Below are 14,757 nucleotides of genomic sequence, written 5' to 3'. Positions count from 1 at the left end.
AGTATCAGCCCCTCAGTTAGGGCTGAACGACTTTAGCAAAATTTCTAATTCCATCTTTTCTGACCAGTATTGCAGTTTTGATTTAATTTGAAAAAGTTTTCTATAAATTGTTTTCTATAAACTGAGGTTTGGGCCTTTTTTGTGCCTAAGAAGACCAGCGTATATTTTTTCTGCTTTGAGGCTCAAACGCTTAACACTGTGTGCCAGCCCGCCAGTGGTTGTGATGTCACAAGTTTAGTTGCTTTTGATTAGTCGAATTCATCTAAAAGCAGTTCACAAGCTCAATGTAATTAGGTTACTCAAAACCTGCAATGTGTCGCCGTTGACTATAATAAAAATTGCAGCTCTTGCAATTTAAAAACCGTAGTCTTTCAAATTGCGATTTCAGTATAAACACAATTAATCGTTCAGCCCTACCCGCAGTTAAACAAAACCTGGTTCTTATGTCAGGTATAATAATGTTTAATATGGTTTAAGTACACAGTCATTTCTGGTTCCAATACTGTGTTCTGTACAACAAACACTTCTTAATATTTAAGTACATTAATACAGAATTCATTTAATGTGTGCACTCATAAGTATGTGTGTATCAAGTGTTCTACAACGTGTTAGAATGCAGCTCAGCCAATCAGATTTCAGAACCAGAACTATGCATTTCACAACAGATAGTCTGTTGGCGTGCAAACTGCCAAAATTTGCATTTGCGGTGCGTATCGGAAAACAAAGTGCTAACTGCGTTATCTCCAGTGTGAATATTAATCATCTCAGCTTTGTTAAACTTCCAAACAAAGTCTTGAGGCCAACTTGATAGCAGACTCTTTAGAACTTGACTTAGCTTTGGCTCAAAAGCCACAACGCCAGGGGGCAAACGTCCCGCTGAAAACAAGCAGAAGCATGATGAAAGTCTTTGAGTTTTTATGTTGAGTACATCCACTGGCAATATGATCTTCTTGCAATACTTTGCTGCAGCAAACACTGGACACATTCAGTTGTAGGCACATAACGGACTTATCTTCAAACGAACAGTAGCTCAGTCGTGTCCGGCGCCCAGCCCAAAAACTCTCAATATCTCCAGAGATGAGAAGGAAAACCTGAGGTACAGAATGGAATCCTAGGAAGGGCCTTCATCGTTCACCCTGCTGACAGTGGCCACGAAGCAGCGCTGAAAGAGGCGCTCAGGCTCGGCCGGCTGGTTGGCGCAGTCCAGTTTACTGTTTGGGAAGTGTCTGCGGAAACCCTGAGGGCCGGCGGCATGGCTGGGCTCGGGACTGGGCTCTGGCTCTGCATCAGAAAAGACAAGAGTGTATAAATAATGTAAAGAAATCAATCAGCAAAGCCAAGTTAGAAACTCCTTAAGTCTCTTTGCCTGGAGGTGGCAACCAACGACTCCTAAGCGTTAGGTCTCTTTTTCATAGCTTTTCATTATTATCTATTAGCATCACTCTGTAAGAGCACTTTGCGAGATGTAAACTAATAAGGCGCAGCACTCTAGCTCTAAAAGATTAGCTTGAAGAGGCATCTGAGCAGCGTGGTGTATAAACCTGTCAGTCCACTATCTCTAATCTCTGAAGAGATGACCATTTGTTATAAAAAAAACATCACTTGTTATAAAGAAAAGGTGGTAATACTTTATATAAATACCACACCGTAAAAAAAAAATCTGTAAAAATAAATCAAAAACAAGAAAAAAAAAAGCCAACATCAAGGTTCCAGACAAAATCGGTTAATTAAAAGTAAAATTATGTTCTCTTAATCATAGTAAAAATCTGTGAAGTTGCAGTCATATAAATTACTTATATTATTATATAAAATATTGCTTTGGTTGCTTAAAATATTCATCAATATATCAGTAGTTCAGCTACTTATTCTGATATACAGTATTTTACTGTAATAACAGGAACAGCTGTTAAAAAAAATATGAATGTCTGTGAAATAAAGGCGATCATTTGTTTTATGAATTTACACTGTATTTTTGTAAATTAACAACAGCAGCATTAAAACACAGGATATCGCTGCTGTCGGAAAAAAACTTTGTATCTTAAAAATGGTAACTTTACAGGAGAAGGAAAAAACTACTTTACTTTTAATGTAAGTCAATGGAACCAGACTTTTTTACAAGTTATTTTGGGTCATTTCTTTTGGTCCATTTGTCATGAAATTTACACACAATGTAAAGAACAACAGGTATTTTCAAATTATGTCAAACACTGAAAAACTACGAAAATGGAGATACGAGGTTTTCTTCCGTCAACAGCGAAATGTATGTTTATTTACATGCATTTACACTTTTTTAAATGAGTATTACATTTTAAAGTACTTTGAGAGTGAAAATACCTTGTGCATGTCTGAGAAACACATTACATATTCATAACACATTACAATGCAGTCATAAAGCATTAAAAGTGTGGCAATAGACATTTAATATCGCTTTACAGGAACTACATATACATGAAGCGATCATGGTATTCATGAACAGTACAGTAACTCCATTATTATCACATAATCATTGTTAAACCTTCATTAAATACATTCATTCATTAGTGATGAACATATAATGTAAAGAACTGGAAACACAATCAGAGATATGATCATAAATATGTTAACATTTCAGGGAACAACTACGATTCAAAGCACATGATGTTCAAAAGGTTTCCATCCTGCAATAATGCATCATTATTGATATTAATCTTAATAACATTCAAAAAGCATTCATGGCTGAAATATTTCTATACATTACATGTAACTCATGAGATAAAATATCCATTAATATTTCATAAAGTGATTATCCTGAGAATGTGATATTACTGTGATTTTACTGTACAGTTCGTGAATGCTACAGGAATATTTCATGTATGAGTTGGTATCGCAGCTTGCTTAGATCTTGTGATGCTTGATGATCATAAACCCTCTTACACAACAATGAATGTAATTTGGATCTCTCTTGAATCGGCTTGCCTTGTGCTGAGTGTTTAGGCTACTTAGGCTGTTTATTCCCTGAATAGACTTTAATTTATTCATGATCATATGATGTTTATGCTAAGCAAGTGTTTTCAATTCATTACATTACATATTCATTGCCCATCAATGAATGACTATGCAACTGTAATGGATTGTTCCTGTACTGTTTATGAATATGCCATGAGTGCTCCATGTACATGTAGTTCCTATAAAGCGTTACCAAATATAAAAAAAAATGCATTACACTTTATAGCAGTGTATATAAAGCATTATGAAATGTTCAGATAATCCAGGTTATATATATATATATACATATAATATATATTAAGTGTTCATAACCTAATCATAAACGAACATAAACATAAATAAAACATAAATAAACCTTCTAAAATATATCACACTGTATAAACAGCTTACAAATGAAACTTGTTATTTTAACTAGTTTATATCATATATCTATTAATAATCAATACCCATAATTATATATATATATATAAACGCTGTCACTATACAGTGAAATGCATTAAAAATGACTAATAATAGGCTAATATTTCATAACAGATCAAGCTATTAAAGGAAACCATGGCATTACTCTGTGTTTCTTTATGACTACGAAGGAATGAACACTACTTATAATGCGAAATGTTAACAATTCATTAATAACATATTATAATGCATTCATAGGGCATTACAAACATGACTATAAAGTACGATGCATTTTATACATATTTATAGCCATGTTTATAATGCCTTATAAATGTATTATAACATGTTACAAATGTGTCCATAGATTCTGAGAGATATGGTATTCATAGAAAGTGTTACTGAAAAGGTTAACCAATCACAGCTATTCTGCTCCTAAAAATGGATGCAAAAGTCAATATACTTTGACAATCTACACAGTATTCAGCATAATTTAAGTTAAATTACATATTTTAGCATATCCATTTGAATAAAACAAAAGGTTAGCTGTATTTCTTTGTCAGAAGCTTATCTGATCACATAAAAATACATTAAAAGTGAAAAAAGAAACAATCAGCTCTGAAAACATGCCCAACAGAGTGATTTCTATGATAACTAAGCATCAATTGATGAAAAGAAACAAGTCTGTCAGCTCATTTTCAAATGCGCAAAGGTGACAACATCATATAAACCTCCTTTAAAGACCCACAGAATGATTCAGAATAAAACATGTCTCATTTTGTTTCACAATCCAGGAGCAAGGATCCGCATACCAAACACTATCACATACTGCCTGCTCCTCTTTGTAACTCGGGCGCATTCAGTAATGTTTCTCTAGTCCATTTGGACGCATTGTCTTTGAGAGAGGTCTATGGAGGCGACCCAACCGAATACAGAGAACCTAATTAAAAAATGCATCCAGGCTTTCATGCCTGTGTTCACGTTCTGCGCTTTTATTCCTCACGTCTTCTCCAACGCTTTTAAACATGAATGTCTGGTGCAGAATGAAAGGAACATTAGTGAACAGCACCTGAGTGACACTCTGCCTTTAATTTAGTGTCACAATCCTCCCACCATCATATCTCCTCTTCGGCATTCACTTTCATTATGCCATAACATCACACGGCTGACAGACATGTAGGATTTTACATGGTGATAGACCACTGTGGTCGTGCCTCATTCTGTAGTCTGCGTTATGCCCATATTAGGAATTCCGGGTCTAAGCGTGATTTCTCTATGTCCAGAATGAAAGGGGGTTTTGTGGTAGATAAAAATGTCCATATTAACACATGGGATCCTAAGGTGTGGCCACCACTTAGTAAGGCGTGGGAACAAGATCATGTCGTGTTATCTCATTCCCATGCCTTACCAAGCCGTGGCCATGCATTATTTTTATTTATACATTTGTGTTATTGTGTGTTATTGTGTGGATCCTCTGAATTACGAGGTCATTAAAAGTCTTAATACTAATATTGCTACATGCAAGCTAAGCTACTGCGCATCAATTTGATGTCCCTAACCCACTTGAAGGTAAGGCGGGCTACAGCAGTGTTCTAAGTTATGCTACCCTATCAAAATGTCTCACCGTAGCACATATTTATAGGTATGCCTGTAAAAAACCTCTAGGTAGGATATTTCGACAGCCTAAAAGCTCCTTATAAAAACACTACCAGCATCAAAACTACGAGGCTGTAATCTCTTTCCATCTTAAAGATGAACCAGTTGTGATTTGTTATTACATACATCAGCAAACGGGACAAAAAAATGACCTGTTGATTCTGTGAAACAGCAAAAAGAAGTTAAATGTTAATCAGCTGTCAAGCCGAAATGAAGCTACCAGCTTACATCACGCCTTTCAGCTCTCCATGAAGCTTCTTTTTCGCCAGCTGCTTGTGTGAATTTTCCAGTTCCACCTTAAATGGCATAGCAGTTGTTATAACGCCTCAGGCATCAGACAGTAGCTGCTCCACCATTTAAATTGGAACAGGCAAATTCAAACAAGCAGCTGGCGAATGTCCTAAGAAAATGTCTTTAGAAGATGTTACTAGCATTAAAATAATAATTAGGATATGTTAATAGCCTAAATCAGGGGTGAGCAGTGATATTAAGTTGAGTCTGTACTGAATTAGCCTGAGTGTAGGTAAGTTTGTAGTGCTTTTCAAATCAAGCTGTGTACTGATTGGACAAATCTATCACGTTTCAGTGAGAATCAGATGAAGAACAGAGAACTGCAGGGAAAACTGCTTCTTTTGTTCTGATGTCTTTTCATTGCCTTCAGTCTGTACATGGAAATACGCTACCACACTGGCAATGTGTGCTTAAGGAGGCTGCCAGTCTAATGACGTGAATTGACTGTGCTTATTTCGACTCTTTACTGACCTCGGAATTTAGAAGATCCAGTGATGTCCGAGAGAAGAATGTTCACAGGACAAAACATATCAGTTTTGGAACATTTTTGACCATAACATGATGTGAAAGAGGTAATTTTTTTGAAAACTCCATTTATTTTTCTCATAGAGAAATCTCTTTGAGATGCAGAGTTCCTTATACAGGGATAAGAGCATGGCGCCGACTACAGAATGATGACACGACCACAGTGGTCTATAGAAATGCCCCTTAGACCTTTGCTTTATGGTTACAGCACTGTGCAAAAGAGACCACCCTTCAGTCATTTCTCTCTAAGTTATTAATTTTTCAGTGTCAGAAAAAAGCAGAAAAAATTAACAGAATATTAGACAAAAATCTCAACAACTATTCTAAATATAATATCATGTTTTTAAGTAATCAAACACATTCAGTGGTGTTGAGGTCTGGACTCTGGGGTGGTCAGTCCATTGTTCAGCTTCTTTGTTTGATGTGTCCGTCTCCTTTTCTCAGTGAGGTTCTTCTTGACAGCTACACATCCTTTCAGACCCACAGCGCTGAGTCGTCTTCTCACAGTGGAAGGATGGACAGAAACACCTGTGGATGTTTTCAGATCTGAAGCAGCTTGATTTTCTCCTCTTTCTCAAAGATGAAAGCTTTAAGTGCTGTTTATCTGATGGGGACAGTTTTGGTGCCTACCAGGTCTTCCAGGTGGTTGTTTCTCCATTTTCTCTGTAGCTTTTAATCAGTATTTGAACTCAAAATCTGGAAACTCATGGTTTTTCCATATATTTTCCTTTGACTTTCTCCTTCTTAATGCCAGTAGATTATCTCATATCTAATCTCCTCTGAAAAACCAATATCTTGTACTTAATGGTCATTTTGACTGGAAACGTAATAAATGAATGGTGGTCTCTGGTGTTCCCACAGTACTGCACCTTGTGAGAATGTGTGAAATGAGCCCTTTAAGACTATAAATACTCTGAAAGCTGAAACATATGATTTCTCCTGAAAACTGGTGATTAAACCTGTCAGTTCTTACATGTTTCATTTTCTGACAACATATCTGAACTGAATGAGCCATGGTCTATAAATGAATCAGTCTGCCTATTTCACTTGTCCTCCAGTATTTTTTCACTCTGTCTATCTGTCTGTGTCTGACTGACCGGGGGCGCTGAGAGGTAGGCCGCTGTCCAGGCGGCTCGGTTTAGTGGCGATGAAGAGGTAGCAGAGAACACAGACAGTGATGAGGAACGCCAGCAGGACAACAGCAGCGATAGAGAGACCTACCAGAGCTCCAACACTGAGAGAGAGAGAGAGAGAGAGAGAGAGAGAGAGAGAGAGAGAGAGAGAGAGAAAGAAATAGAGAAAGAGAGAGAGACAGAGAGAATGAGAGACAGAGAAAGAAACAGACAAATAGACAGAGAGAGAGAGAAAGACAGAGAGAGAAATAGACAGATAAAGAGAGAGAGAGATGGGAGAGAGACAAAAAGAGAGAAAGAACGACAGAGAGTGAAAGAGAGAGAAAAGGAGACACAGACAGAGAGAGGGAGGAGAAAAGGGGAGAGTGACAGAGAGAGAAAAAGAGAGCGAGAGAGAGAAAGAGAGAGAGTCAGGGAGAGGGACAAAAAAGAGGGGACAGAGACAGATAGAGACAGAGAAAAAGAGAGAGACACAGAGACAGAGAGAAAGAGAGAGAGAGAAAGAGAAATAGAGAGAGACAAAGAGTGAGAGACAAAAAGAAAGAGAGAGAGAGACGGAGAGAGGGAGACAGAGAGCGAAAAAGGTAGAGAGAGAGAGAGAAAGAGAGAGGGGGAGAAGGGAAGAAAGAAAGAGAGAGAGAGAGATAGAGAGTGAGATACAAAACAAAAGAGAGAGAGAGAGAGACAAAAAGAAAGAGAGAGAGAGAGAAAGAGAAGGGGAGAGAGACAAAAAGAGAGAAAGAAAGACAGAGAGAGTGAAAGAGAGAGAGAGACAGACAGAGGGAGGGAGAGAAGGTGAGAGAGAGACAGACAGACAGAGACAGAAAGAGAGACAAAAAGAAAGAATGAGAGACAGAAAGAGAGACGGGGAGAGAGACAAAAAGAGAAAGAAAGACAGAGAGAGTGAAAGAGAGAGAGAGAGACAGACAGAGGGAGGGAGAGAAGGTGAGAGAGAGACAGAGAGAGAGAGAGAGAAAGAGAGAGACAAAAAAAGAACGAGAGACAGAAAGAGAGAGACGGGGAGAGAGACAAAAAGAGAGAAAGAAAGACAGAGAGTGAAAGAGAGAGAAAGGGAGACAGAAAGAGAGGGGGAGAGAGAGAAAGAAAGAAAGACAGAGAGACAGAGAGAGGCAGGGAGAAACAGAGAGAGTGAGACAAGGAGAGGAGAAAGAAGAGAGGGAAAGAAAGATGGACACAGGATAAGAGAAGAAAAATGACAGTGGTAGATGGAGGGATGGAAGGAGAAAAGGAGAAAAAGAGGAAGATTTAGACATAAGCAGACTGTACATTAAAATAGACACTAAAGAAGAACAAAAATAAACACATGAACTAATGTTAGCTGTTCATCTGATGATTATAAAGTCCTGCAACTGCAGATTCTTATTAAAGGAAACAGAGCCTATCAGAACCTCCTCCTTACAAAACTACGGGGGAATAAAACCTGTTCTTCTTCGAACTTTCCCGTTCCACCTTAACTGGTGCAGCACATACATTCTGGCAATGTTACTGCTTCACCATTTAAGGTGGAACGGGAAGATGCGAACAAGAACCTGGCGAATAGCGAGGTATCCAACTTCAGCCTCGTAAGAAACAACTCAGTACGCCTTCCAGGGGCTCACAGACTCACCTCAGCCACCACATGTACCCATATTCGTAGGGGAAAAAGCTGTTCGGGTCGTCGCAGCAGTATTTAATGTCGTTAAATCCGCAGCAGAACGCCGCCCGCTGGTCGCCGCCCGGTTTGGGGCAGGTGAAGCCGCGGACGAACGCTTTCTCCGGGGTGTAGTAACCCGAGCACACCGAGCTCATGCTAACGGCAAGACCCGCTTCGCACCGCTTTTCATCGCCCTCACACGCTTGTACTTCCACCGTGGGTGCCAGGATGCCTTTATTTTTCTCTTTTTGAGACGAAACTTCGAGAATTTGTTTCCATTTTTACTGTAATTTTCGTTACCAGAGCCGGTCAAACAGAAATAACCGTTATTCGAATTCAAAAAAAGTCCGTTACTCCAACTTGGGGGTCAGTTTTATCTGTTCACTTGGGCCACGCCCCCTGGCAACAGCGTGGCACGCCCCCTGACAACAACATCATTTGAGAACTAGGGGCCTGCAGTTTACGTTCATTTAAAGGGGAATTCCACCAAATTCTAAATTTTTCTACATAACTCAGTCGCTGAGATGTTATTCAGAGTGTTTTTATGTGAAAATGGTTAATTGCCTACGGAGCCTCGCTGGTGTGGCCACGACTTAGTAAGCCATGGGAACAAGATAGTTAAGTCGTGGCCACGATTTAGTAGGCCATAGGAATGAGATTCTAATGCATGGCCACAACTTAGTAAGGCGTGGGATCTCGTTTCCACATGTTAATAAGGCGTGGCCACGCATTATTTTTATTTCTATAGGATGTCACCAGCGGGGCTCTGTAAATTGCAGACAAACGTATTCAGATTTCTTTACAGTGGTGGTGATAGGAACCAGGAGTTGCCATGTCTACAACACAAATATAGACCATCTTAAACCACCAGCGAACCGACACGAGTCTTCTGAGTTTTTCTACGTAATGTTAATGATGGTAGAATAGCATTAAATTAGTAAAAAAAAATAGTTAAAATTAAGTTTTATTTTGGTACTGTTTTGCCTTTAGACACCCTGCATGCATCCCTTCTCCATGAATGGATTTTAAAAATATCTTTTAGACTAACGTATTCTCAAAACTATCGTAAAACAAGACATCAGGCAGCGAATTCAAAACCATTTTGTGCAATAACCTGTGTAAAGAGCTTTTAGAGGTGGACGTCTGGTTCCTATCACCACCACTGTGAACAGTTCTGACTCGGTAAGTTTCTCTAGAACGGAGCGTTTCCCACCAAACCACTCTGAACAACCCTGTTTACGTCTTAAACATTAAATTATGCAATTTTGAAATACAGGTGGAATCCCCCTTTAAACTCCTCAGACGTCTGGTTCCTATCATCACTGTTGAGAACAATTCTGACTGCTTGTTCCACATCAGACCACTCTGAATGATTTTGTTTACATTTTAATGATATAATTATGAAAAAATGAAAAACATTCCTCTTATGTTATTACTACATATTCAAAAGTTTTTTTTCTTTTTTTACATACAAAAAAGTAAAAAAATGTATAGTCATTTAGTAAATCATAATAATGAGAACGTTTTCAATGAGACTTACTTTCACATAAATATAACAGCATTTAATTATTACCACTTGCTATTTCATAATAATGAGATATTATTCATAATCATGACTCAGTATCTCATAATAATGACTTGCTATCTCATAATTATGACTCAGCATCAAAATTATGACTTATGTTCTCATAATTATGGCTAAGCATCTCATAATTATGACTTAGCATCTCATGAATTACTTTCTCATAACTATGACTTAATATCTCACAATTATGACTTACTTGTTCATTATTGTGACTTAATATCTCATAATAATAACTTACTTTTTCATAAATATGACTTATTATCTCATAATTGTGGCTTACGTTCTCATAATAATGACTTACCATCACATAATTATGACTTAATATCTCATAATTCTGACTTAATATCTCATAATTATGACTTACTTTCTCATAATAATGACTTACCATCTCTTAATTATGACTTACTTTCTCATAATTAAGACCTAATATCTCATGATTATGACTTCGTATCCCATAATTACAACTTACTTTCTAGTAATTATGGCTTAGTATCTCATAATTATAACTTACATTCTCATAATTATGACTTAGTATCTCATGATCATGACTTACTTTCTCATAATTATGACTTAATATCTGATAATTATGATTAATAATGACTAAATACTAAATAATTAATTAATAATCATAATTATCATAATCATAATAGTCATAATTATATAAAATCTTCTTGCTATAATCATTATTATGACTTAGCTACTAAATGACTATGTGTTTTTCTCCAGTGGTGTAAACAGGCTTCCACAGAAAACACACTCATTTCATAGCGTCCTTTTTTCAGTTCAGGGTGCCCGGAGAGCTCAGCACCAGGGCTCATAAAAAGCGAGGGGTCCAGCTGACAAAACCAGCAAACAAAACACACCTCTGTCATTGAAGACAATGAAAATGAATCCCCCCTAAGTTCACATAAAATGTTTCAAATGCGATTTACTGTTGCATTATGTTGTGTTTTTCATGTGGAATGAGTCACATGCTCTACTTCACCGATTCCTGTTTTGGGCTTCATTCTGTTGTGTTGGTTCAGCTCCTGAGCTGCTGAGCTGTTGCTCACAGCTTTTTTTTAGATGCTGAAAGCTCCACTACAGTTCCATTGGGAATACAGCACTTCTGATTTCGGTAACACTTTGTTTGAAGGCCTACATAGTGACCTCATAGCACATGCATAAGTAATGAATAAGGGTTTATAAAGCAACACTTAAGTATTAATGAAGAGATTATGCCATGGTTAGCGCAAGGTGTTCTGAAAAGTAAATTGCATTGCATTGACATTACTGGCTTTAAACTTAAAGGGGAAGTCCACTGATATTTCAAAATGTCGGCATAATTCAGTGCTTAAGGTATAGACAGAGTCTCTCCACAGCAAAACTACCGGATGTTGGCGGCCTACGACTTACTTTATTTTTTACCATGCTATACTTCCAAACTGAGCTTTAGAGATTAGACAAAATAACCAGAAGTTCAAGAAAAAGTCACATAAAAGTACAAGTATTTTTCCTGGAGTAGTTCCCACAGGGAATGGGCTTATCTGTCTCCTCAGGTATTCTCTCTACGCTACACCTAACTGAACTTTCACCCAAGTTAGAATTTCAGTACTCTTTACACATAAGCCGCAAGATTAAAGCCTTTGCAGGCCAGAGCGAGCCGATTCTCAGTCCATTGCTGAGTCTGCGTGATGAACTGAATGCTGAACAGCCTTGTATATCCCACTTGTGCATTTCAGCGATATGCACAATATGTATCAAGGCTGACAGCTAACATCATGAAAAGAGGGGGCATCCAATTATGTGCGAGTGAAGCACTGTAAGCTTCAGGGAGTGTGGAAAAATGGAAATGGCATGATATCACTTCTGATCAGATATTTTTTCTTTTACAATGCTTTAAATTGAGCTAATAGGCTTTACCAGCTAGCGTGTGGGACTTTCCCTGTAAACAGAAGCCATGTTGAGCACTATGAGCTCTCTCATTAGCTGTTGAACTAGCAAACAGCCTCCTCCTCCTTATAACAGGAGTGGGACCCAGTGAACCCACAGGTTCCAAACATTAGAATATTTTTTTAGAACATGATATTATATCATAGCCGTGACATGCACTATGTGCAGTGCTGAAAGTTGGCGCCAGTCAGTCAGTCAGTCAGTCAGTGGCCCAGTCGTCTGTTGTCGGCCTGAAGATTTTGCCAGTTGTCAGTCAGCTGCGCCTGTTTTCTGTTTGTTTGTGTTCTTCAGAATCAAAATATTTTGTAGGGCTGACCCAAATACCATTTTTTGGGCTCTGGGATTCAGCAGAAGACATCAGGCCGTGGTGGGGGTGGGGATGTTGGGGTGGCTGAGAAAATTCGTGTCTGACACCCATTTTAAATCTGAATCTCCAGGCTAGCTGCTGTGCTGATAGCACAGCCTCACTCCGTCTACCAGGCCTGCAGGCTAGGGGGCGCTATCATGCATGCACTGGTTTACCAGCGCTTCACGGAGGTGGTCTAACTCAAGGGCATAACTTGTGGTCCTATTAAGAGTCCGATACAGCGGGGCACTGTTTGCGGACACACTGGGAATACATGCTGTCTAGCACCGCAATAGCATGATGTTCCACTTGCAAAAACATGCTGACAAAATGTACTGTGGTGTTGCCGCTCCGCAATGCAAGTAGTTCAGCTTTTAAAGAGAAGAAATGTTTATGTTGGGCTGTGTTAGGTTCATTCATACAAAGACTTTTATGTCGAAGAGCCTGAATATGGGTGGAGTGGTGGGTGTTCCGGAGTATAGCAGAGGGCTGTGTTTTTAGCTGTCAGCGCTGGAGAGGCTGTTTCCTCTCACCATGTGAGTCATCTAAGCCCCGAGTCATCTAAGTTTCTCCTGAGAACCCTGAACGTTACAGCATTTTGCGGTTCGCCTATATTGAGAGCCTACATTTAGCCAAAAAACGGGAATATCCGAATCCCAAAAATAACAACCAAATACCTACCAAATGAACAAATATCTGAATAGTTGAATATTCAAGTTTTATTACAAACCTCTAAAATCTAAGAATAGCTCTATTGCATCGAAGGCCCTGTAGTTACTGAATAATGAGGCATTGCATAAAACAAACCAGGAATGTTAAGGGGTTAAAGATAGCAGATAAGACAGTTTTTATTAGTACAGTTATTGAAAAAGAACAGGGGTGTCAATATTTGTCCAAACAGTGAATAAATAAAACTAATTTTAAAGTTAAAAAAAACTTTTGTTAATGCATTCCAAGAAGGCTGCATTCATAAATAGCTATAAATGTGCTAATAACTCTTTGTAATGTGGTAACAATGCTTTGTAAGCATACTTATAAACTCTAATAATGCCTCATAGGGCTGCAATATGTTCTACAAAAATGTATTCATTATATTCATTATAATGTCATATCAATGGATAATGGCCTGTACATAATTATAAAGCACCTATAATACTTTTTAACAATTATCAACATTTAAAATTGCATCAGTGCATGCTTTAAGTAAAGTGACTGATATTTTATGTCATGCACATTTGAATGTTAAATGCACTGTTTTTGTGCTCGGTAATATACTGTATATCTTATTATTGCAGGATCAGATCAGATCTCACATTACAAAAAGTTTATAGTAGTGTATAATTGATTTATAACAAAGAATAACATAAAATATCAAAGCATTTTTAAGTGTTTATAATGTTTTTATAATTGTTAAAAAGTATTATAGGTGCTTTATTATTACAGACAAGTCATTATCCATTTGTAAGGCATTATAATGAAGAGTCTGTAATTGTAATGAATTTGGTTTATTACATGTTTATAAGTCAACGACTTCATTACAGTCTTGTAAATAAAGCCTGTTGAAGCATGATTGAAGTTTAATTGTTACCAAGCTATGAAAAGTTATAAGCGCATTTATAATGGCCTATAAATACAGGCATAATAGAAAGTGCTACCAAACTTTTACACTGGCACATTCAAAGTACAGTGCTGAGAATGATCCACCACCCGAATAACACCTGCTCTGTGAGGGTCCTGTGGGGGTCCTGACCACTGAAGAACAGGGTAACAAAGTATGCAGAGAAACAGATGGACTACAGTCTGTAACTGTAGAACTACAAAGTGCACCTATATAGTAAGAGGAGCTGATAAAATGGACAATGAGTGTAGAAACAAGGAGGTGAACTCAATGAAGTGGAGAGTCAGTGTATAAGGTAATGTTATAAGACACATTTTTAAAAACCTACCTTTATTTGCATATTGTTTTGTCTTTCTGGCCCAGCAGTAGTAGGGGAGAGCGGGGCACAACCTAATATATTTTGGTTTTTGTTGAATAACTTTAAAAATATTGAAGTTGGAATAATCATGTTTCTATACAATCAACACAAACATCTCTGCTACAAACCAACACTTGAACTTTGTTTCTAGCACCTACCGTTCATGTACAGTTCCACCCAAATTACAGGAAGCAAAATGTTACGGTTTAACCCATGGGTGGATTCGCTGTAACAGACAAAGGGTCAATTTAACACTTGCGAGAAATGTCTAATGAATC

General features: G+C 37.9%; 1 protein-coding gene across 1 annotated transcript; it reads right to left on the bottom strand.

The window, feature by feature from the left end:
• Positions 1-1,111: 1,111 nt before the first annotated feature.
• Positions 1,112-8,962, bottom strand: LOC118826404 (protein shisa-like-2A). The gene is made up of 3 exons (XM_036597366.1): positions 8,614-8,962; positions 6,951-7,087; positions 1,112-1,281 (listed from the first exon to the last, which is right to left on the bottom strand). The coding sequence occupies exons 1-3, from the start codon at positions 8,793-8,795 to the stop codon at positions 1,112-1,114; spliced, it is 489 nt and encodes a 162-aa protein (XP_036453259.1). The 5' UTR covers positions 8,796-8,962.
• Between the last annotated feature and the right edge of the window lie 5,795 nt (positions 8,963-14,757).

Source organism: Colossoma macropomum, unplaced genomic scaffold (genome assembly GCF_904425465.1).
Source record: "Colossoma macropomum unplaced genomic scaffold, Colossoma_macropomum, whole genome shotgun sequence".
NCBI classification, from domain to species: Eukaryota; Metazoa; Chordata; class Actinopteri; order Characiformes; family Serrasalmidae; genus Colossoma; species Colossoma macropomum.
Note: the sequence above shows the minus strand (reverse complement) of the source record. Positions and strands in the feature narration are given on the sequence as shown.